General features: G+C 43.1%; 1 protein-coding gene across 8 annotated transcripts in view; it reads left to right on the top strand.

Moving 5' to 3' along the window:
• The window catches only part of RUNX2 (RUNX family transcription factor 2), a 222,919-nt gene that overhangs the window by 52,782 nt on the left and 148,415 nt on the right, over positions 1-21,722 (top strand). For 3 of the 8 annotated variants that reach the window (XM_050316036.1, XM_050316034.1, XM_050316037.1), the window contains exons 1-2: positions 8,169-8,471; positions 15,524-15,680. In XM_050316036.1, coding sequence (XP_050171993.1) covers positions 8,169-8,471; positions 15,524-15,680 — 460 coding nt within the window. Of the gene's footprint in view, positions 1-8,168; positions 8,472-15,523; positions 15,681-21,722 lie in introns of those variants that run through there. The other 5 variants (XM_050316033.1, XM_050316031.1, XM_050316039.1 and 2 more) reach the window with 4 other exon arrangements.

The raw sequence follows: 21,722 nt of genomic DNA, 5'->3' as shown, positions 1-21,722 counted from the left end.
TGGTCTTCGAAGAAAGGGTTTGCGTCTGCTTTGCCCCCTCTGAGGACCTCTTATTTGTTCCCCCTGGATACTTCCAGGTTATGTTGTTCTCAGGCACATGGTGTGACTCTTGGGGATGGTCCTGTGCGGGGCTAAGAGTTGGACCCAATGATCTTTGTGGATACCTTCCAACTCAGCATATTCTGTGATTCTGATGTTTAAATTAGGAAAACGTCTGAGTGACTTTCTTTACAATGAGTTTTGCCATGAAAAGACAGAAGGATTCTCCCTTGCTTTTCAATATGTCCATTTAATAAATTACCTAAATATTTATAAGGTAAACTAGAATAACAGGTTTTGGTATTGCATCACATAAGCTCCTAATATCATAATACTCCTAATATCCTGAGGTCAGAGAACCCCATTCACATTTCAATGTCTAGTGTTAATGGTGAAGATTTTAATTATTCACATTCCTTCTAGGGCCTGACCAGCCTTTGAAACAAATAGTTTAAAACTTACCCTACCTTTCATAACTGAACGATGAAGTGTGTTGTGAAAGAAATGTCCAGAATTTCTTCATGACTACTTTTTTCTATCACTCCAAAACAGACTATTTAAAAAAATCTGTAGAGAATTTTGACTTCTGAACTGAGAGTACAAGCCAAATTTCAGCCTGTAAGGAATTTTTATGGTTGAATTATAGACTTCTAAAAGATCCAATTTAAAACTGAACTGCTGACAGTCATTCTGATCATATTTTTTATAAGCTACTATTAACTAGGATGAGACCTTAAAGGAGGAGTAGATCCCATCTCTATCTGCTGACTCAAGAGTTTCTTATCCTTTCCTCTAAAACAGTGCAACCCACTATCAGGGAGAATATTGGTCAGACTAGACTGACTACAGATCCAACCCAGTCTAGCAAGCCCAGTGCTGCTATGGAGGCTTTGCAAAATTTAGCTGCCAACTCCTCCGTCTGGACTGAGCACGCGCGAGCAAAACCTCAACAATTTTCAGCAGCTTCTAACGCAGCCAAGCTCGGGTGGATCCTTTTGGTTGAGGGTAACAAAAGGAACTTATCTGATTTTTCCTCTTTATTCTTTTACTCAGTAAAACTTCCCATCCCAGCTCTGAAATAGGTATTGGGATGAAATTTTAAACTGTTGTGAAACAATGTGTTTTCTCTTAATGACGATCTTAGAAGCAGCAGAAGTATTTCTGCTGCAAGTTTCCAAAAAATTCAGCTTGAGGCAGACTCAGGATTGAAAAGCTCATCCTGAACAGCTAAAAACTGGCAACATTACATGAGTGAAAACAAGGTCTTATACTGGAAAGTGGCAGACAAGCTTAACTGCAGATACTGCTGGCAGCTTCACCTATAATATTTTTTCTGCCAGATCTTTGGCTTTTATTACTAGAGAGAATCATTCCTGTGATATCTAATGTTTTGTCATCTGCCCTTATGCCTTGTTTTTGGACTGTCATAGTTGTCTCCTGTGACTTGGCTGCCAATTCCACAATAATCCACTAAGGGACTGTTCTGCCTGTTTTGCCTCAAAACCCAAGGTCTTAAGGCCACACCTGATGTGGGGCACACACATATTTCTGCTCAAATGTAAGTAGGATGCTCAACATTTTCAGGATTACATTATGTCATACCATAAATATGACTATGTTCTTGATGATCTGATCTGGCCTGAGTGAATTCTCAGGAAAGAAAGGACAAAAGTAATTTTTATGGTTCTCAGAGAGTTGGTTTGCTGTGTCCATTATGCTTATTCTACATTTGCCATTACCATATGCTTCCTTCTTCTATTTCACTCCTGTGAAACCTGTACCACCTCTTCCAAAGTTATGTGTTTTCATCCTTTTTAGAACAAACCTGTCACTATTTGGTGTTCTTCTGTAGCTTCAAATCTTGTGTTAGTAACAAAGAATTTTTTTCTACAATACTTGTTATTGAGAATAGATTTACAATGGGAATCCTCACCGTTGCAACACGGAGAGAGTAAATGCAAGGATTTGGTGCTGTACTTGTGGTTGGAAGCATTAGAAACACCTCTCCCACTCAAAATTGACTTACATCTTGTAGTATCTTCTGTGTGAGCTTTTTGGAGCTTTTATCTGGCCAGAACCCACTTCATTAGACTCTTAAAAAACAGCACACAAAATTTAGGGACTCTGCAAGGTTCCAAATATATAAAACCTTTTTAATTACAAACAGTTATACCACCCACTTTCCCCACAGTAAGTCCAGGGAACCAGTTTTCACTGTCAACAGAAAAAATAGCTGCGAAATTTCTGGCTCATGCTACTTTTATATATGCTGAAATAAGGAAAAAAAAATATTTTAAGTTCTCATTTTTTAACCTTTGTATGTCTAAAACAACATACTGCTTTTATCTGATTTCATCCAAGGAAAAACCTGTCTTTTTCCTCTTTACTTACACAGAAGTTGGGAGGAGGATTAATGGAAAGGGACAAAGTTGGCCTTACCATGAAAAAAACCAAACCTTTGTCCCTGACTATGAGGACACTAACAACTTTCTACAGTTATTTTTTAGTTTGCATGTTGCAAGCAAAAAAAAAAAAAAAAATTTGAGAGAGACGGGCCATACATTTTTCTAATCCTGCTACACATCCAGGTTTTTACTGCCAGAAAGCACAGGTCATACTTTCTGTTTCAAATGCTGTTACAAGATGACAAGTGGGCCGAGGTTTCTTTCCATCCCAATGATGACATGGTCATTTGCTGCTTTAAACTTCACTAAAATACATGCGATTCCGATGGGGCATGAGAGGCTGCAGACAGGGAGGGAAATGGGAGAACTCCACGGTAGGACCCACACCTAGGCTGGAAGTCCCTGCTTATTAGAGAAGCAGAAAATACATCATTTAGGGAAAAAATCAGAAGCAGTAAGTATTTACTTTGTTGCTTGTGTAGCGTGTGTTTCCGTGAGTGCTGTGGAAAAGCCGACCGACAGCTTTTCAGCAGTGACACGGCAGGTTTCCTACCAGCTTTCAGTTTTTCTGGTGTTACTGAATGCCGAGCCCTACTCGTATTTGGACTTTTGAGAATTTAACACATATTTTTCTCTCAAAAAAAAATGGTAATAGCTAATACCTCATTTTATACTGAAGGAAAACTTGCTAGAAATCTTGTCTGAGGTCCCAGAGCATTCAGCATCAAATCCTGAGACAGAGCACAAGAGTCACAGCTCTCAGTCTTCACTTCCTACTGAAAATACTCAGGGAAAAAGTAGTATTCTCAAGACTGATTTTTTGTGTGTGTGCAATCATTTTCTAGCCTGTCTTTCAAACCTTTATGCTTATGTTTGTATTGGGAACTATAAACACTAAAAACCTGTGCATGGTGCTGAAATATTAAATGCTTTTGACTGATTTCAGGACACAAACTTCTTTTATCTGGGCTGTAAATCAACGGGGCAGGGACACAGTAGTTAAACAAACCATAGTAGTCCATAGTCTGAGGAAGAATGCTGTAGTTACAGAGCTCATTACCACACGCCTACTTAGCAGACCGAGTAAAGTGCTAATCTAGAATTACTATTTGTCATACTTAAGAAAAAGCAAAGAATAGCTGGGCAAACAGTCAACTTCCAACCAAAGTGAAAGTAAAGCACTGCCAAGAGACACTGGAGCTTATCTCGCCCCTACTGAAATGAATGGAAACTTGGGCAAAACCTGCTCTAGCATTAAGTTTACTTAAGTTCACATATTTTGGCTCGATGCACTCTTCACGAGTGAATAAAAAACTTTGGGAAGGTAGATGTTGGAAAGGAGAATATTGGCAATTCGTTCACTATAGTAATAATTGCTGACATTGCTGTAGTCGCTCTGGCTAAAAATATCCAATACAATAACAAACCCAGTGAACCCATTCATTTATTCCTGTTTCACAAAGGCTATTTGCATACATAGAGAAGCTCAAAATAAATTCTGCATTCCTCATATTTCCAGCACATTCCAGCCCAGCAAACTGGCATCAAAACTGTTTATTTAGGGAACATCATCCAGGTTAGAATCTTTCATATCTGATAATTATTTTTCATCTTGAGCATTCAGTGCTTACAACTGGTGCGTGCCGGGCCTGTGCTTTATAAATGTGATGGTAAACAAACTCAGTGCTCTTTAAAACATTACCTTTTTGTCCAAAAGCAATCTAATTATGGCTGTATTCATAACACAGTTAAAAGTGAAAAAGCTAAAAGACAATTTAAATTGCAGCAAGGGTGGCTGTACTAATGAAAATCCGATTTTGTAAAGTGGATCTGAAAGGTGTTTGTGAAGACGTAACTTGCAGCGCAAGCACATTTTTTTCACCAACCTCCTACAATTCTCTGAGATCTTAAAATATGACCCATTTTGCAACCGGTGCTAAAATTCCGAGAAGTTCTGAAACAAAACCCGAGGAAAGCCGAGCAGCAGGGTTGCTCTCCATTTCAGCCAAATCCAAGCCAATGTTCCAGATTATATATATCGTAACATGAATGACTTCTTCTGAAAAATCCCATCCAGCTTTTATGTAGGTCCATAAACGTTACTGGTACTTTTATTAATTTGTCCATAACCATTTAAATAAAATTCTAGACCTCTAAGCTGTGATCTGTTCCAGGCTGTAGTAAGTTCCTGTTAAATGTGTAAATGTTCAGCAGAAAGATATTTTTGCACGGAGACCGAAAATCAGCTGTGCCAGATACCTGAAACTTTGTTAGGGCGTTTAGTGGAAAATTTTATTTTGACCTTATAAATAACCCTGGACTATTTTAAGTGACCTTAAACTGGTAGCTTCCAATGAGTTAGTTTAGTTTATCCTAATTAACTTTTTATTTTATTTTAGTAGGAAGACAGGCAACTGTAAAATTTTTGGTGTGACTAATTAAAAGTGGAAACGTATCTTCTTGTTTGAAATTAAATAAATCAAGATTGTCAGGCTTATATAGCATTTGGATATAAAACAACTTCTCGCCTTCTTTCTAGTGCTTTTGGAATGGCTCTTATGGAGTGTATTAGAGCCAACTAAAGAGGGGGTGGAGGAAGCCAGAAGAATCTATGGACATAAACATTTTACCGAAATAATTATGAAAAATGTATTTTCTGTATTGCAACCGTAGCAAACCGGAGCTTCTGCACATGTACTAGTCCCCTATAGGTGATGAGTAATTGTACTGTGGAAACGCGTGCGACCACTTTTGGGGAAAAGCGGATCCCTGTGGTCGTCGGGAGAAGCGGGGCGAGCTGAGGAGGGCTTTGCAGCGTTATCCGCAAGGATCTCATTTTCACAACGGGATGGAAAACTTCCAGAGCCCCTCCAACCTTGGACCGGGGAAAGAAAAAAAAAATGGGGGAAAGAAAGGAAACTAAGAAGCAGAGGGTACAGATCTCTGCGGGGCAGTGGGTCGGGGGGTGCCGCTCCCCGGGGGAGGCATGGGAAAGCCACGGAGCGCAGGGATGGAGGGGTGTTCGCGGAGCCGGGGCTGGGTGGGCGCGGAGCGCGGAGCGCGGCCGCAGCAGCGGTGCGCGGAGCGAGAGCTCTCCCCTGTGACCGATCGGCGGAGCTTGCGGGTTGTTCTGCTGCTCCGGAGCCGAGTGGAGCAAGAGCCGCTGCCGCCTCCGCTTTCACCTTCCCCCCGGCACAGCCGGGATTTGCCCCTGGGGGGCAGAAATTGGGGGTAGGGGGTGTTGGAAGGCGCGGACGGCAGCGCTGCCGCACGGCGGGAGGAGGGCGCGGAGGATCCGCGGGTGTGTAAACAGCCCCGGAGGTGCTCCCACCACCCATCCACACACCGACACCCCCGAGCCTGGGGTGGCTTCGCCGGGCTTTTGGTGGAGGATCCGACGGGACAAACCGGGGGTACCGGGCTTGGGGCTTGGAAGGACTCCGTGGAAGGGCAGTATCCCGCGCACCCCTCAGCACAGGCAGACACACACACCGCCCCGACTCACACACAGGCGGCGAGCAAGGAGCACACACGCAGCGCCGACTTTTTACAAGAAGGTGGAAGTAGCAAGTCGGAGTAAAACCTTAGAAATTAGAGGGCGGGTTGTGATAGGCTGTTATCTGCGCGGGGAGGCGGTGACACTTTCATACCATTGGGTATGTAAATGGTTTTTAATAAGATCTGCCCTTTTTTTTTTTTTTTTTTTTTTAAGGGAGAAAACAAACCAGACTCCCTTTACCTTAATAGTCTGAAGGGGGGTTTATAGCTTTCATTCATTCAAGGAAATGGTTTAGGCTTTAGACTACTGGAGACTTAGCAAAAAACCCTTTGGCACCAGATTATTCTTACTATTATTTTTTCTGCAAACAAGATTTTCATGCCTTTTTTTTTTTTTTTTTTTTTTTTTAAACAAACAAGCCCAAAAGTGTTAATGGAAAAAACCCGGAGAGAAGTGGAGATCCGAGATCGTCTCCTGCTCCCCCCCTTCCCCGTTCCCCTCCCCGTGGGTGAGAGTTTCTCCTCCTGGGGGGGATGCACATTGGTTTATTTATTTTGAAGGCTGCAGAAGTCTGAGGACTGAAGCACCACGTGCTGCTGACTCTCATCAGCATAATGATCGCCTTAGCCAGAGTCCTGTATATATAAACCACAAAAACCTAATCATTAGAAATCCCAGCCTCCAAAAACCACATTCGGGACAAAAAAACTGTGGCGTGGGTTTGGTTTTTTTTTCCGGCTCCTTCATCTTCCCCGACCTCAACTTCTTGAGACCCAAAAGAAGTTTGTTGCTTTTGGTTGTTTTTTGTTTGTTTTATTTTTTTCCCCATTATTATTACTTTTAACCCGATTTTTCAGAAAGAAAAATAACTCAAACCAAGCGACATTTTAATGATTTTTCTGCTGCCGTTGTTCATCAAGGGCAAAAAGAAAAAAAAAGCAAGATTTTTCTTCGCCTATTCAACTCAAAGGACTTGGATCCAGCAGCGACTTCATGTGAAGGACCGGGCTGCACCGAGGCTGCCTTTTCCCAGAATTTACTTGGTCATATTTCAGAAATCAGCCTAAGGAGGGGTGTTTTATTGTTGTGTTGTTTGGTTTTTTTTTCAACTATGCTCCCCGCTTTTTTTTCCCTGGGAATCCGAAAGTTCAACTTTTCTTAAGTCCTGATCCTCCCAAAGGAACTGGCTAAAAAACCTCTCTTTTAATTATCATCCCTGTGACTTCCCTCTTCGCCCCAACAACCTCACTAACTTTCTTTCCACGCCGAAATCGCTTCGGGAGCACCTTTTTGTTTTGGGGGAGCCACTTTTCCCAAGCCCCTTCCCGAGCTCCCGCTTCCTGAAGCCAAAGGCAATAAGCGGGAGAACCCAGTGGCTCCTCGCTTCTGTCCCAGCGAGGCTTTTTGTTTGCTCCTTTTTTTTTTTTTTTTTTTTTTTCTTGTGCGTGTGTGTGCGCGCTTGTGTGTCCGGAGGAGGAAGATTTCTTCGGAGGAAACCGGGACGTTCCCCTGAACCCCCCCTCTCCTCTCCTCTGCTCTCCTCTCCGGGGCTGAGTTACGCTCCGATTCTGGCGGCCACCAGCAGCAGCAGCCCAGGAAGCTGAACCAGCAGCGAGTTCTACTTTTCCCAAGACAATCTTTGGAAAATCCGAAAAGGAAAAGAGGACGGGGAGGGAGGGAGAGAAAAAAGGAAAGAAACTCAAGGACTTGAGGGAAGAAGCGGTGGCTAGAAGGAGGGAAAAGAGCAGAGAGACTGTGCGAGAAGGAAGGAAGGAAGGAGGAGGAGAAGCAGCAGCGATTTGCAGCTGGGCAGAAGCCGGGACCATGCAGTTTCCAGCCGGGCTGTGCTGAGAGGGGCAACCCCAGACCCACCGCCAGACTCTGCCTCCTTGCTGCTCCGGGCTGCAGGCGCCCCCAGACCGGCATCACCCCCCGCCCTGGCCATCTTTCTTTAAGAAAAAAAAAAACAAACCAAAACAAAACCAGACTGAGATTTTTTTTTTCTCGTGTTTTTAATCCGCTCCTTTTTTTTTTTTTCTATTTTTTGCCTGTTTTGCTTTTTTGCCCCTTATCTTCACCCCTTCACTTTTTCACTCACCCCCTTTTTTCGCTATATATATATATATATTAATTTTTTTACAACCTCCACCCCCACTACACGCCTCCTCGACGAGAGATCCCCTACCGCTCCCCCGCCCCCAATTCGCTAACTTGTGGCTGTTGTGATGCGTATTCCCGTAGATCCCAGCACCAGCCGGAGGTTCAGCCCCCCCTCCAGCAGCCTGCAGCCCGGCAAGATGAGCGAGGTCAGCCCGGTGGTGGTCGCCCAGCAGCAGCAGCAGCAGCAGCAGCAGCAACAGGACGCGGCGGCCGCCGTGCCCCGGCTGCGCCCCCACGATAACCGCACCATGGTGGAGATCATCGCTGACCACCCCGCCGAGCTGGTCCGCACCGACAGCCCCAACTTCCTCTGCTCCGTCCTGCCCTCGCACTGGCGCTGCAACAAGACCCTCCCGGTGGCGTTCAAGGTGAGACACCCCCCTCCCGCAGTCGCCCCGGCCGGGGATGCTCCCCCCGCACCGCGCCGGCTGCGCTTCCTCCCGCAGGGGCTTCTGTGCTCCCCCCCACCCCGGCCAGCGCTGTCTCCGGTGACCCCCGGCCCGCAGGAGCTTCTGTGCCCCCCCGACCCACAGGGATTTCTCTGTGTCTGTTTCGCAGTGTCTCCGGTGCCCCCTCCTCTCCCGTCCTGCAGGGGCTTTTGTGCCCCCCGGCCAGCAGGGACTTCTGTGCACCCCACCCCCCGTCCTTCAGTGCCTCCTGTGCCCCCCAGGTCCGCAGGGACTTTTGTGTCCACCCCTCCCGGACTGCAGGGACTTCTGTGCCCCCCGCATCCCCTCCTGCAGTGTCTCCTGTGCCCCATCGGTCTACAGGGGCTTCTGTGTTCCCCCTCCTGCGAGGGGCTGCTGTGTCCCCCGTCGCCCCAGCAATGTCTCCGGTGCCCCCCTGGCTGCAGTGCTTCCTGTACCCCCCTCCCCTCCCCAGTCCTGCAGTGCCTTCCCTTGCACCACCATCCTGCAATGCCTCCTGTGCCCCCTTGGCCCGCAGGGGCTTCTCTAACCCCCCGGTCCTGCAGTGACTCCTGTATTCCCGCCCCCCCAAGTGTTCAAGTCTTGCAGTGGCTTCTGTATCCCGTCCTCGTTCTGCTGTGCCTCCTGTACTCCCCATCCCGCAATGTGTCGGGATGCACTCCCGCAGTGCCTTCCAGCTGCTGTGGTCCCCGTGCCCCGCGTCCTGCTGCGTTTCCTGTGCCCCCCGTAGGTCTACTCTGTCCCCCTCACCCTTGCCACGTCCCCCGTGCTCCCGGAGCCATCCCGTTATCTCCATCCCCGCGGGGCACTGCCGGCGCGTCCTCCCCGGGGCACCCTGTGCCACCCTCAGCATCCACCCCGGAGACACTCCCCGCACCCCCTCTCTCTGGTCGTTCCTTTTATTTAAAAAAAAACCCAAACCTTGCCTTCCCTCCCTGAGGAAGGGGAGAGCTCAGTGTGATAAAGTGGGTGCCCCATCCCCCTCGAAACCCAGTCCCTGACCCAGGGGGGTGCTCCTTCCTTCCTCTCCGCTCCTGGGAGTGGGACTGGGGGATTTGGGGTGACTCTGAAGCGTGCGGGAAGGCGGGGTGGGGTCCGAGGTTCGGGCTGGGGTTGCAGAGTGGGATTGCGGCTTTACCCTCCAACGTCCCTGGCTGAGATGGGGCTGGGAAGGGGGACGCAGAGCTCCGGGTGGGGGGGGACACGGGGTCCCTTCACTTCTCCTGGTGGACAAGCGAGGAAGTGGCTACCCAGAGACACTCTCCTTGGCAGGGTCGCACGTTTCCATAATAAATCCCACCCCACTCTGCACCGGGGATGCTGCTTTTAATTTTCTGTCTCCATCCCCACGGCGCGCTAATGAGAGGAAACGATTTTTTACAAAAACTGTAATAATAACAACAATAATTGTGTGCTTTAAAACAAGCCCTTTTCCTCTCCTAGCCATACTTCCAAGCATGCCCCCGGAGTTTTTCCCGCAGTGGCCTTTGGTAGGGAGGGGGTGATGGCTGGGGATGTCCTCAAGCACCTGTCTGAGTGGGATGTGGGTTCAGAGCGAGGTGGGTTGGCCCTGCAAGGCCCTCATCATACCCATGTTTTCCTGGGAAAAATAACACCCCTGAAAATCCCTCAAAGGACAGAAAAGTTTGGAAATGGTCTCATCCAGCGTGTTCCAGAACACGGCCTTGTTCTTGGATTTCCCCACTGCCAGCCGTGTTATCACAGCCGCTTATGCGGGAAAAAAAAGTAGAAGTGGTTAAATGAGCTGGTGTTAAAGTGAGTGGTGATAAAGACAGAGCTTTGCTTTGAAAATCTTGCGGGTGTGCGGGTGAGGGTTCACCGAAGTGCTCATGTGTGTGGGAACAGCTTGGAGAGGCTGGAATTACGGCAGGAACCTTTTGCACAGGGCCTGCTTGTGCAGGACAGGATGGTCGGACTCAGTAGAAATGGCAGAACAACGGAGTGTCTTTTGACTCTGTGACTCGGTGTAGCACTCAGAGTCTCTCTAGGGTGGATCACGGTGATTTTGATTCACAGGGGCTGCGAGGTGAGGAGGAGGAAGAGCTTTTGCAGAATTGTGATTCAAATTTAATAGAGGGTGAGATTAAGTTGGCATTATAGTTACTCTTTAAAGAAGGGACACGAGAGCTGTTGCATTATCGTGCTGGTGTTGTTCTCATTTGAGGTGTCTGAGCCTTCTTCTACCTCACAGCAATTCAAAGGATGCGGTCTCAGCTCATTAGAATAAGGGAAAGATCTAAACTAAATATTAGAGCATTTAGAATATTATTACAATAAGAATGCCTACTTGTGACAAAAGGATAGAAAAAGGATTAGACCATTTCCCAATCTGTGTTCATATATATGTATTTATTTGTGTGTCTCCTTTATTTGACTGCTGAGAGGGCAGTGCAGATCTGACTTATTTACTGATGCTTCAGGGCACACATTGCCCCTTGCACCCTTCCACTGTGGGTGCAGCTGTGTTTTAGCGTGCAATATGTACTTTTAAAAATTATTCCTAAATTACATATACCCTTATTTACTGGTAAATTAATTTGAAACTCATTTGAAACTCATTTGAAATACTTTTGACCATTTTATTGAAAATTTGTTTCATTTTTCAAATGTAACTTGCACGCAGCTGCCCAGTAGTTTTAGACCAAAGAAGCTTCATGTATCATCCAGTGAAATGCTTGACTGTGTTATAACAGAATGGGAATTACTCTGAAAGGGAAAGAAAAGACAGATTTGAGCTATAGAAATCTCAGCTGAACAGTAACTTGAAAGTGAAATAGCTCACAGACAACACACTTTGTGAAGTTTTATTGGCAATAAATAATATGTTGATGATAATGTTTTGAGTGGTGTGTTAAGTGTGTCATAATTCTCTTGCAGCGATCTCGAGTGAAAATGTACGCTGGATATAGCACTGTTTTAATTTAAAAAAACAGATATAAATCATATGCAGGAGAGGAAGTATGTTATAAACAGTGCTGGGTTTGATTATAATTTTTTGAAATAGTGTTGGCTTAGCATTAGGTTTGAATTTTAAGTATTAATATTTGCACACACTGGGGAGGGAGCCCCTGTCGTGTGCTCTCTAATAAGATTGTTAATACAAACTGGTTTTGTGGGGAAGAGGATTAGATGAGTACCTATTATTACAGCTCTAGCTCTTCATATTCCAGCACAAAATAAATGGATATTGTGCACCTGGGTCCAAATCATATTCACTTCTTAATCTCAGTAGCCAGTGGTACTTTATTTGAGTCAAGTCATCAGAACTTGGCCCCTCTGTGGGATTTTTTTACTGCAAGTCATAAAGATTCAAATTGCCACGTTAAAGGTTACAAGTGACTTCTGTATGATGCTACTAGTAGCAAAGTCTTACAAGACCTAAAAGCAGGGGAAAAATGGGACATGGAGTCTAAAACCTCTCCCCAGTAGCACCACAGTAGTTCTGGGTCTGTCAGCATTTCCACTCCAAACCCCAATTTTCAGAGTTTATAACTCAGCTGTTTTAAATAGCTTCAAGCTGAAACCTGCTGTATAAATTGTCAGCCCAGATGTAGATTTTGAAACAAAAAGTAGCGCGAATCAGTTATTCTGTTTTAAGTTACAGAACATTAAAATATTTTTAATAGTATCAGATGCTCTTTTGGCAATCTCTGGAAAAAGCATTCTCAATACAGAAGATTTTGCACTCAGAGGCAGTTTGCATTCAGTGTTTCACAAGAAAGTTGTTGAAGTGGCAGATAGCAGTGTTTGAGAGGAACTATTTAGCATGTACATTAGTGGGGTGTTTTTTAAACAAGCATTTTACTCTGTAGAGAGTCTGAGTACCTGTTGTTGTGTAGTATTTTTGCTTTGTACCTATAACTTCCGTCTGTAGGGTACATGCTTTGGCCAGTTCAAATCCTACTGGACCGAAACTGGGCAAACAGGTTGCCTAACCAGATGAGAATTGTGTTATGCAAAAAACACGTAGTTATTTTCAACTTGTAAGAATTACTTTGCTTTTATTTTGGGGCTTCATTTGACTTCGTGTACCGTTTTGAGTTTTGGTTTAAAAAAAAAAAAAAAAGGCAAAAGCAAAATTTACCTTTAATCCTTGAAATGTGTAGAGAGTTTATAATGGAAAATAAATATGTTGAAATAGAGAGAGAGAGACAGTGAGACAAAGAATAGTTAAGGAATGCACTGTGGCTACTTCTCATCTTTAATATTTTTACATAGTCTTTACACATTTCACAGTGCATTTACAATCCTCTTTCTAAGAACATGTAATTAATTTTGTATTGATACATGGCATAAAATTGCCAAATCAAGGTTTATGCCAACAGTCTTTCAGTAGGTAGAGTTACTTTTTAAAATTCTCAAAATGATGTGTGTTTCTCTAGGTTTCAAATTCGTTTTGCAAACCTTTTTTTCTACCCAGAGCTACTATGTACCTGTGCAGTAGTCCTCTGGTACTTTGTGGCAAAAAAAATATCAAATTATGAAAAGAACACACATTTTGCTCCTGTGGGCTGGCAGGGGAGCTTCCCGTGTTATAGGACTTTATTTTATTAACCAAAGATTTTATTTTCACCTCTGATTGCAGTTTGTCTTGTCCTTCGGTCTCCTCTGAGTGAAATGAATAGCGATATTGCATCATGCTGCATCCAGAGCCTCTCAGGAAAGATGCAGCTCTCGATTAGGTGCAATCGCCCGGCGACAGCCGCAGCACATGCAGCTCTGGGCTGATGGCTAAGCTGACAAATTGAACTGACATCCAGTGGAAAGGGCAGGCAGGAGAGCTCTGAGAAGCAACATGGGATGGAGGGGGGCTTTATAAGAGGTTTCGCTCCCTCCTGCCCAGGTGTTATAAGCTGTATCTGTGTTTGGGGCTGTGACGGAGCTGTGATGGCACTGTCTGTCTGTGCTCTGGGTACCTGGGGAGAAAGAGGCGAGCTGAGACTGCAGGCATCTTGCTCCCTCTCCCGAGGCTCCTGGCAGCCTTGTGCTTCCTTCTGAGCTCTCAGCTTCTTTGCATTTCTGGAGTTAATGTAATTTTCTGTTGTTGTTTTGTGAGATATAAAAGCATAGGGTACAACTCCCCGGGACGCTGATGGGCGAGACAAGACCGTCCAGAGATAACGTGGTGTGTCGCAGGCTGGGAAGGGAGTAGTCTCAAGACCCATGATTTAGAGTTAAAGCCAGTATCCATTTATTAATGGTTAGAGTCAGCTCTATAATCTGTTCAGCAGTTTATTATTTGTTATTTGATTATTATTTATTGTTCCTTACACCTGGCTTTGAAGCCGTCAGACCTGGTTGCTGCCAGACCCAAGTCAGAGAGTTAGTGGGACCTCAGATCTTACCCACAAAGGTGGTTCCTCTGTTTTTATGTTGAGGGACATTCATATAACTTTAAAGTAAAATCTCTGTTTGATAGATGAAAACCTTACACCAGTTTGTGGCAAAACTCAGTTTTCAGTTTTGGGTGGTATTACCTGGTGTTTATGGAAAAAAGGACTTTCAGCTTTGCTTGCTTTTTTTGATTCAATATTTCTTTTAATAAGACAAGCTGCACTTTTCAGTAATATGGTCTATTTCAAATATTTTCATATTTTGTATACCTTTGCATTTCATTTTTATTGTTTGAGAGAAACATTGTACAGTGCACTGGGCCACATGTTCTCCCTGCATATCCAGAACTCCTAATTCTTTCCACTGAATTAATATCACCATGCAACCTGCAATTATTAGTTTCAGTCAGGATCATATATGGGAAAGACATTTCGAGCAGGCCGTATGACAAAATGTAATATATATTTGAGGAGACAGATTAATTACTCTGAGTAATATAAGAAGTCATATCTGACCATGTAAACTGGTAGAAACTGCAAGTGGAGACACTTTGTAGCTCAAGATGTTTTTTCAAGTTTGACTTCAGCTATGCAATATTTCTGAATCTCTTTTTATTATTAATTTTTTTCCATAAAAGGGGAAAAAGAAATTATTGTATTCATACTGTTGTGGACTTTTTTCTCCCATGTGTGTATTTTCTTCCTAGGCTGTTAGTTAACTTCTTTTTAACTTCTTTTTAATTTAAAAAGTCATGGTACACTGTAGGTATCCCTGGTGTTTTAAAATTAGAAGCTGTCTGCTCTGTGACATTTTCTAATCAGACGCTGGAGCACTACTCAACCATTGAAGCATAAAAGTGAGACTATCAGGTAGCTGGAATGTAAGGAGAAGTGAAATACTTTGATATCTTCTGTTCACCCATCCTGGAATTTGAGGGAGGTATCAGCACTAACCACATGCGACTCTTGCAAGCACTATGAAAATTTACATGCCTGCAAGGAAGTACAGCTTTGTTTTATATTGCATCTGAAGAGTTTGAATTCCAGCCACAAAGTGCTCCATCCCAGAGTGTGCTGGGTGTAGAGCTTTATCTGTTGATGCCGCGAGTGCCACTCCTGGGATGGGTGGATGTGGGGTTCTCTCTGGCCTGAAGTCTGAGGAGCTCGGGGGTCAGGGTGGTGGGTGTAAACAGCAGAGAAGCAGAACCGATTCTGGGTGATAAGGCTGCTAATAGTAATTTCCAGATTTCCATTTCAAATGCATTCCCGTGTATAATTTATGAATACGAGCCGTGCCTCGTGTTCTCTCGGTGCTCGTTGGTTGCTAAGAACAAAGTTGGCCTTCAGGAAGCATTAAAGCGAACACTCTGTGTAAGGACACTGAAGGTTTCTGAAGAAATGCAACAAAGAAGAAACTCCCTATTAGGCTCTGAGAAAGGGAGACAATACATGATGTTTCTGTGTTTGATGTGGCACTTTGTTCTGTGCACAGCGAGTGCAAGACTCCTCACCACAGCGGGCTGGAGAAGGAGCTGCCACGGAGCCTCATCATGAACGTGGCAGCCTGGAAAGCTGGAAGGGAGACATACCCTTCCAAAGTGTGGCTTTACCAGTTGTGGTTGTCTTCCCCTTTTACAGGTGGTGGCCTTAGGAGAAGTGCCCGATGGGACAGTGGTCACTGTCATGGCTGGCAACGATGAGAACTACTCTGCAGAGCTGCGAAACGCTTCTGCCGTGATGAAGAACCAGGTGGCCAGATTTAATGACTTACGATTTGTGGGCAGAAGTGGAAGAGGTAGGCCACTACCTTTTATGTGTCCATGATGAAATGAAAAACAATGTCTGGATGTCAGGCTTACTTTGCAATGAAATAGTGGTTAATCCATAAATCCATTGTTCATAGAAACATTGAATAGTTTGGGTTGTAAGGGACCTTAAAGGTCATCTAGTTCCAATCCCCTGCCCTGGGCAGGTACACCTTCCACTAGACCAGCTTGTTCAGGTTGTCAGCCTTTCATTTGGAAGGGTGTACACGTGTTTTGGTGGCAAACTTCAGCTTTTGCACAAAGCAAGTTAAGAGTTTTCTTCAATTTTTCTGACTCTTCACGCCTCTGTAGTGTTATGAGACACAGGTTTTGAAAAATGACTCGCAGAGTACCTGCTTTCCTGTTTTAATCAAGGAAGGGTGGAAGGAGAAAGGCATATATGTGATCTGGGTTATGTGGAGTCAAAAAGTGTATCCCAGGCCATGGCAGTGAGAGGTGGAGAATTCCCTTTAGCAGTAAAGCTGCTTCTGAAGTTGTTGTAGAAGACCTGTAATTAGGGGGATTTTGCATATCACATGTGCTATAGGTTGTATTCTTTAAGGACTTAGATGTTTCAGGCTTAACAGCTGTTGGTGGAAAGTTTACTAGTGGCTTCTCTGCCCTTTACGATCAAACTGCTGATAACCTGTGAAAATCACCCCCACTTTTCTTTTTAGTAAGCTGGTTGACTTTTTATGAATTGCTGGTAAGTTTGGACTTGAACTACATGTAACCTTTAATTTAAATGGCATGGTAACTTTCAATTTTTTTTTTCTGAAGTTGTAGAGTGCTGTCATTGTCTTCCAGCTGTTTAGGAGCTTCCTATAATCTGGAAAGGGCACTGCACTTACAGAAAGCCTTTGTAATCATTGCAAGTTTGCAAGAATTCCTCTCTAAGGGTCTCCTGGCTGCTTTCAAATGTCAGGTAGTGATTGAAAAGACATCTTGAAGGAAGCTGGCACTGCAGTTCTTGCTGCATGAATCTTCAGAATGTTTGGTTGCATCAGTTATTGTTTCAACCTACAAATATTTTTTTTCTTTATGTATTTGAAGTAATTATTGATTTGCCTAAACTAGCCCTGCATGAGGAAAACCAAAGCAACAAAAGCGGAACAATTATGCTGGGAAATTAGCAATAAAGCTAATTTTACAGTAATATTCCTTAGAAAGCAATTGCAATTCATCTTAAGGAAGGAATTAATTTTTTTCTAAAAAGAAATTAAACATGTGACAGAGGCCCAGATAGTCTAAATCTGTCAGCACATTTTTACAAGTGCTTTGTGAGAGTGAGTCCATAAGCATGGCTTACAGTGACTATTCTTTATTTTAGACACCTGGCCCAAAATTCTCTTTATCATTTTAAAACTTGCAAAGTATTGATAATAAAGAAGAACTTAAAAGACAGAGTAACTTTTGCAACAGTAGTGCAATATAAATACAGAGTTTATTCCCCTTTTGAACAAGGTGTTATCTATCTCTTCCATTTGTCTTCCTTTCTTTTAGAAAAACAGTTTGCTTTGTAATTCTGCTGATGGATTAGGTTTGAAAGGTCTCTGGATCCATCTCTATTGCTGCCTTACAGTAGAAGTTCAGTGGTATATTGGTCTTTCAGTAGTGCTGAAAAAGGACAGAAATGTGATGTACTACCTCTGATCTGTGAATTTAATTTCAAACCCATGACATATACTTTTTATTAAAGCATAGGAAATTAAATATAGCTTAAAGCATTAGTAGATATAGCTACAGACACAAACACAAACCTCCTAAAATTTGGTTCCAATAGTTTAATTTATATTTTTATCTAGCAGACTTGGAATAGACTTTCTCTCTGATCAATCTGGGCAGAATCTATGGAAAAGCGATAGTGTACTTTTCAAACCCTCAACATATTTATTTAAGAGACTTCAAAGAAAAACAAAGGGTGTGCACTGTTTTACTATATTGGCTTTCTGAGTTTTGGCCAGTTTCCCAAATAGCAATTTTTATATTTAAAAAAAAAAAAAAAAAAGAAAAGTAAAAAAAAAAAAAAAAAAGGAAGAAAAAAGACAGACTTAACTGCTTGCAGACTTTTCACGCATGGAAGATGAAGAAAGCTTCTTTTGATGAAGTGTAATTATGTCCAAACAGGGCTGACCCCCTCCCCCTATATTTCTTATGATCTTAACGGAAGAAAGTAGGGCTTTTCCTTTGAAGCAGCCGGGACTCGGTGGAGGATCTGAAATGCTGCATTCTGCTGCCAGAGGCAGGATGGAGAAATTGGTCCAGACTTGTCTTCCAGACTTAGAACAGAGAGGGGGAGAAGGAGAGAGAGAGAAGGAGAGAAGGAGAAAGAGTTATCATTAATGATAGATTTTTAGAACTCTGCTTAAAATACCAGGAAAAGAAAGCAGTGGTTGCAAACAGAAGTGAGAAAGCTCCTTACATAGACAAATATCGGTAAACACAGATCTTGAAGCAGAACAGGAAAAAATAAAGCAATAAAGAAATCCTTTTTAGGTGGCAAGAAACTAATCCACACCTGTTCCTGACTTCAGATTTACATCTTTCTAAGCAGCTCGTGCTTTGATCTCTGTATCTCTAAATTTGATTGTGAAGTCTGAATCATCAACTTACCACTTCACCTCCTCTCCCACGTTTTTATTTGCTTCCCATGGCTCAATGGAGAAACTCGATTATTATACATATTTATGTTGCTTGCCTGACAGAAGCTTCACGTTTCAGTTTATATGATTTCTCCTAAACACCATTTTTGGATTCATAAGAATAAGTAACCAGAGTGTTTGATGCAAATGCAGCAGTTGTTGTATGTGGTTTTCAGGCAGTAGCTCACTTTTACAAGCCTGATCCACAGCTCAGAGAAGAAAGAATTCCTGTCTCCAATAAGCAAAGGATCATAACCTTAATTTTGTTGTGTCCCGATACTTTAATCACATTAGCATCTAACTGAAAAAATATGCAACACGCACACACAAGCTGCTGAGTCTCCTTTCAAGCTCATTTCTGGAGTTTGCCTTGTGCTTCAGCATATGTCCATATCATCCTCCTCTGTGTTAGCTCGGCTCACATGTGTGAATAACAAAGAATGCACAGTTTAGACACACTGAAGCAATAGTGCCAGATGACTGCTTGGCTGGGGAATTTAATAAAAGAGAACTACAATTAGTCTTTAGCCTCTGAAAGTGGATAGTTGAAATGACTAAGGGCAATAAAGGAAGGTGATAAAAAGTGCATTAAAGGATTTTGTAGCTGAGGAGGGATATCTGTGAAGTAGCTGTGGAAGGCATCAGCATCACTGAAACAGTGAAGAACAGTAAAAATTTATTTCATTCTTAATCCTGTAATATGTAAATCATCTCTTGAAAGCTCTGGAGCGCTGGCAGGGCTGTGCAGCTCCCCACAATGAAGTGCTCTGTGGTTTATGGAGTGTGAGGGGGCTTCGTCGGTGTTACTGCATCCATGCTTTGGTTTGGTAAAATACCAGTTAGGGAACAAAAACAGTTTCCCTTTCAAATTAGCTGCTCACCTCTTCAGCTTAGGCTGGCTGAGAGGTGACAGTTCAGAAATTCTCGCTGTTGAGGTTCAAACGTAACTCTTCAAATTAAGGAACTCATTTTTTTTCTGGCTTCTGTAGCCTATTGGAGTATGTGTAGTGGAAAAAACCTTACAGTGCTATTCTATAGAATGATTTTACAGCATCCTACAAATAGTATATTTTGTTAATTCTTTCTGTCATGATAGACTTTTGTATGGATTTGGTGTATAAAGGCAATGGTGGCATGGAAGGCCAAATTCTTCATTCAAAGGTATATGGAAAAGCCCCTTTAGTATCTTTGTCACCAATAATATTCTATTGATTTTCCAGAGGTATCTGTGATCTGAATGTCATCAGCATACAATTTAGTAGTCAGAATTTTTTGACATGATAAGCTGGTGCCAAAGGAAGCTTTAAACCTGTACGTAGAGAATTATATATGTAATATATAATATATATTATATATGTATGTAATAATATATAGGTAATATATGAATTCAGCAGTAGGCTGAATTCATTCTTGGAGAGGGATAAAAGGCACAGACCCTCCTCAGCCCTAAACAAGCAGGCGTGGAGGCACTGTGTGCTTGAGCAGGGCTGTTGCTGCCCACGCACCCACCATAAGCTGGCAGGACACACAGTTCACCTCTGGGACAGCAGATGGGCAAGACTGGACAAAGACTGGACATCCTACACACACCTAACTCTCCTCCTGTGATGATCTGAGAAATACTTCCTTTCCCAGTGAAATTGGGGAAAGCCACCTTCAGCCGTGACCACTGGATGAAATTCAGACTCCTGAGATTTTTTCATGCTTAAACTGAAAAAAAGCAGGGTTAGCTTAGATATAAGGAAGAAATTCTTCCTTGTGAGTGTGGCAAGACACAGGAACAGGTTGCCCAAAGAAGCTGTGGCTGCCCCATTCCTGGAAGTGTTCAAGGCCAGGCTGGATGGGGCTTGGAGCAACCTGGTCTAGTGGAAGGGGATTTGGAACTAAATGATCTTTAAGATACCTTCCAACACAAACCGTTCTAAAATTCTATTATTTGCTGGGGTCCTGATCATCCCTCTAACCTGCATCTCCCTGCTCCCTGTGCTGAGCTGGGCACAGCTGGAGCACAGATTCACCTGGAAAATCATTTTACTCTAAATGACAGTTATATTTCCTTTAAAAAAATCCATGTCACATTTTAGTTCATGAAAATTATAGCCAAGACAGTTTGAAGTTGCACTCCTGATAATAAATGATGCGTGTCTTAGGCAGGTTTGGGGGATATACGACTTGGACCAGAAAGAAAGACCAATTACTAGATTTGACAGCCAAAGCTCTGTTCTGTATTATGCCTTATATATAAGCTGTTCTGTATTAGGCTTGAAAAAACTGCATTAAGTTTGCACTGTTACATATCATTTAAGATTTGTGCCTTGATTGAATGCCTTCAGAGTTCAGCGAGAGGAAAAGCCTTAGCAACAAAAATGCACAAATACACCCAGGGAAGGGGAGGGGGGCGGAGGGGGAAAGAGTTTTAAGTGTCTGGTAAAGTAGCAGCTTAAATGAGCATGAAGGCCAAAGATTGCTGACTGTTTTATTGAGTCACTGTTGTACGCCCACCTTTTCCTGTCTTGAAACAGTTTTCAGTTTTGACTATCTGACATGACTAACCGTTGCATATCTAACAGATTACAACTGTCAGTGAGTCTCCCAAACGGGGGCCAGCGCCTGTGAGAATGTGTGCTCAGACGCAGGCAGCTCCCTTTATTTATTTCTTTTTAACGTTTTCATTCAGTTAAAAGCCTGTGGACGATCTTGTGAAATCTCTGCCTGAATTCGAGCTTTGTGAAGTTGAAAAAAACCCAAAACCCAACAATGCAGACTGACGATAGTAACCTACGTGCACACAGACATTTCTCACCCTCACGGGAAAGCTGGGGGCTTTCTTAGGATTTCATAGATGGAATATATATGGGGAAAAAAAAAAGGTGTGTTCCAGTAATAATGATATCATCGTATTAGCCCTGGAGTATGAAGGACAGGAGACACTGATTCCCTGTTAAAATATCTCCCAGGAGGAAAATATATTCTTTCCTCATCTTATTGTAGTCAAGTCAAACAAATGAAATGATAAAACTGTGTGAAGTAAATAACATGTGGTCACATTCTGCTCTCTGTCACACAGCTGCGAAACTGGAGTAAATTTTTAAATTATCTGACTTGCTTTGGATTTACACCACTTTCAATACAGCAAAGAATTTGGCTTGTCCTCAGCAGTGAATCACTTTTGTTCTGTCATTGTATGATGACCCATTATTAAATAAGAAACATTTAGATTGTCAACACATGGACGTATTCTTGACATAGAGTAAAACTGAAGGGGAGGAAAACTCCTATGGTCAGTTATGTTTTTAATTTTCACGATTGTGGTAACGACAGGGAATAATTTTAAACGTCTCTGATTCTTTACTGAACATGCATGTGACTGTTTTCATGTTGTAATCACTC

The sequence above is a fragment of the Myiozetetes cayanensis genome, unplaced genomic scaffold (assembly GCF_022539395.1).
Source record: "Myiozetetes cayanensis isolate MyiCay16 unplaced genomic scaffold, myiCay2020 scf2-11, whole genome shotgun sequence".
In the NCBI taxonomy this organism is placed as follows: Eukaryota; Metazoa; Chordata; class Aves; order Passeriformes; family Tyrannidae; genus Myiozetetes; species Myiozetetes cayanensis.
The sequence above is the reverse complement of the archived record's forward strand: the minus strand, read 5'-3'. Positions and strand labels throughout refer to the sequence as shown.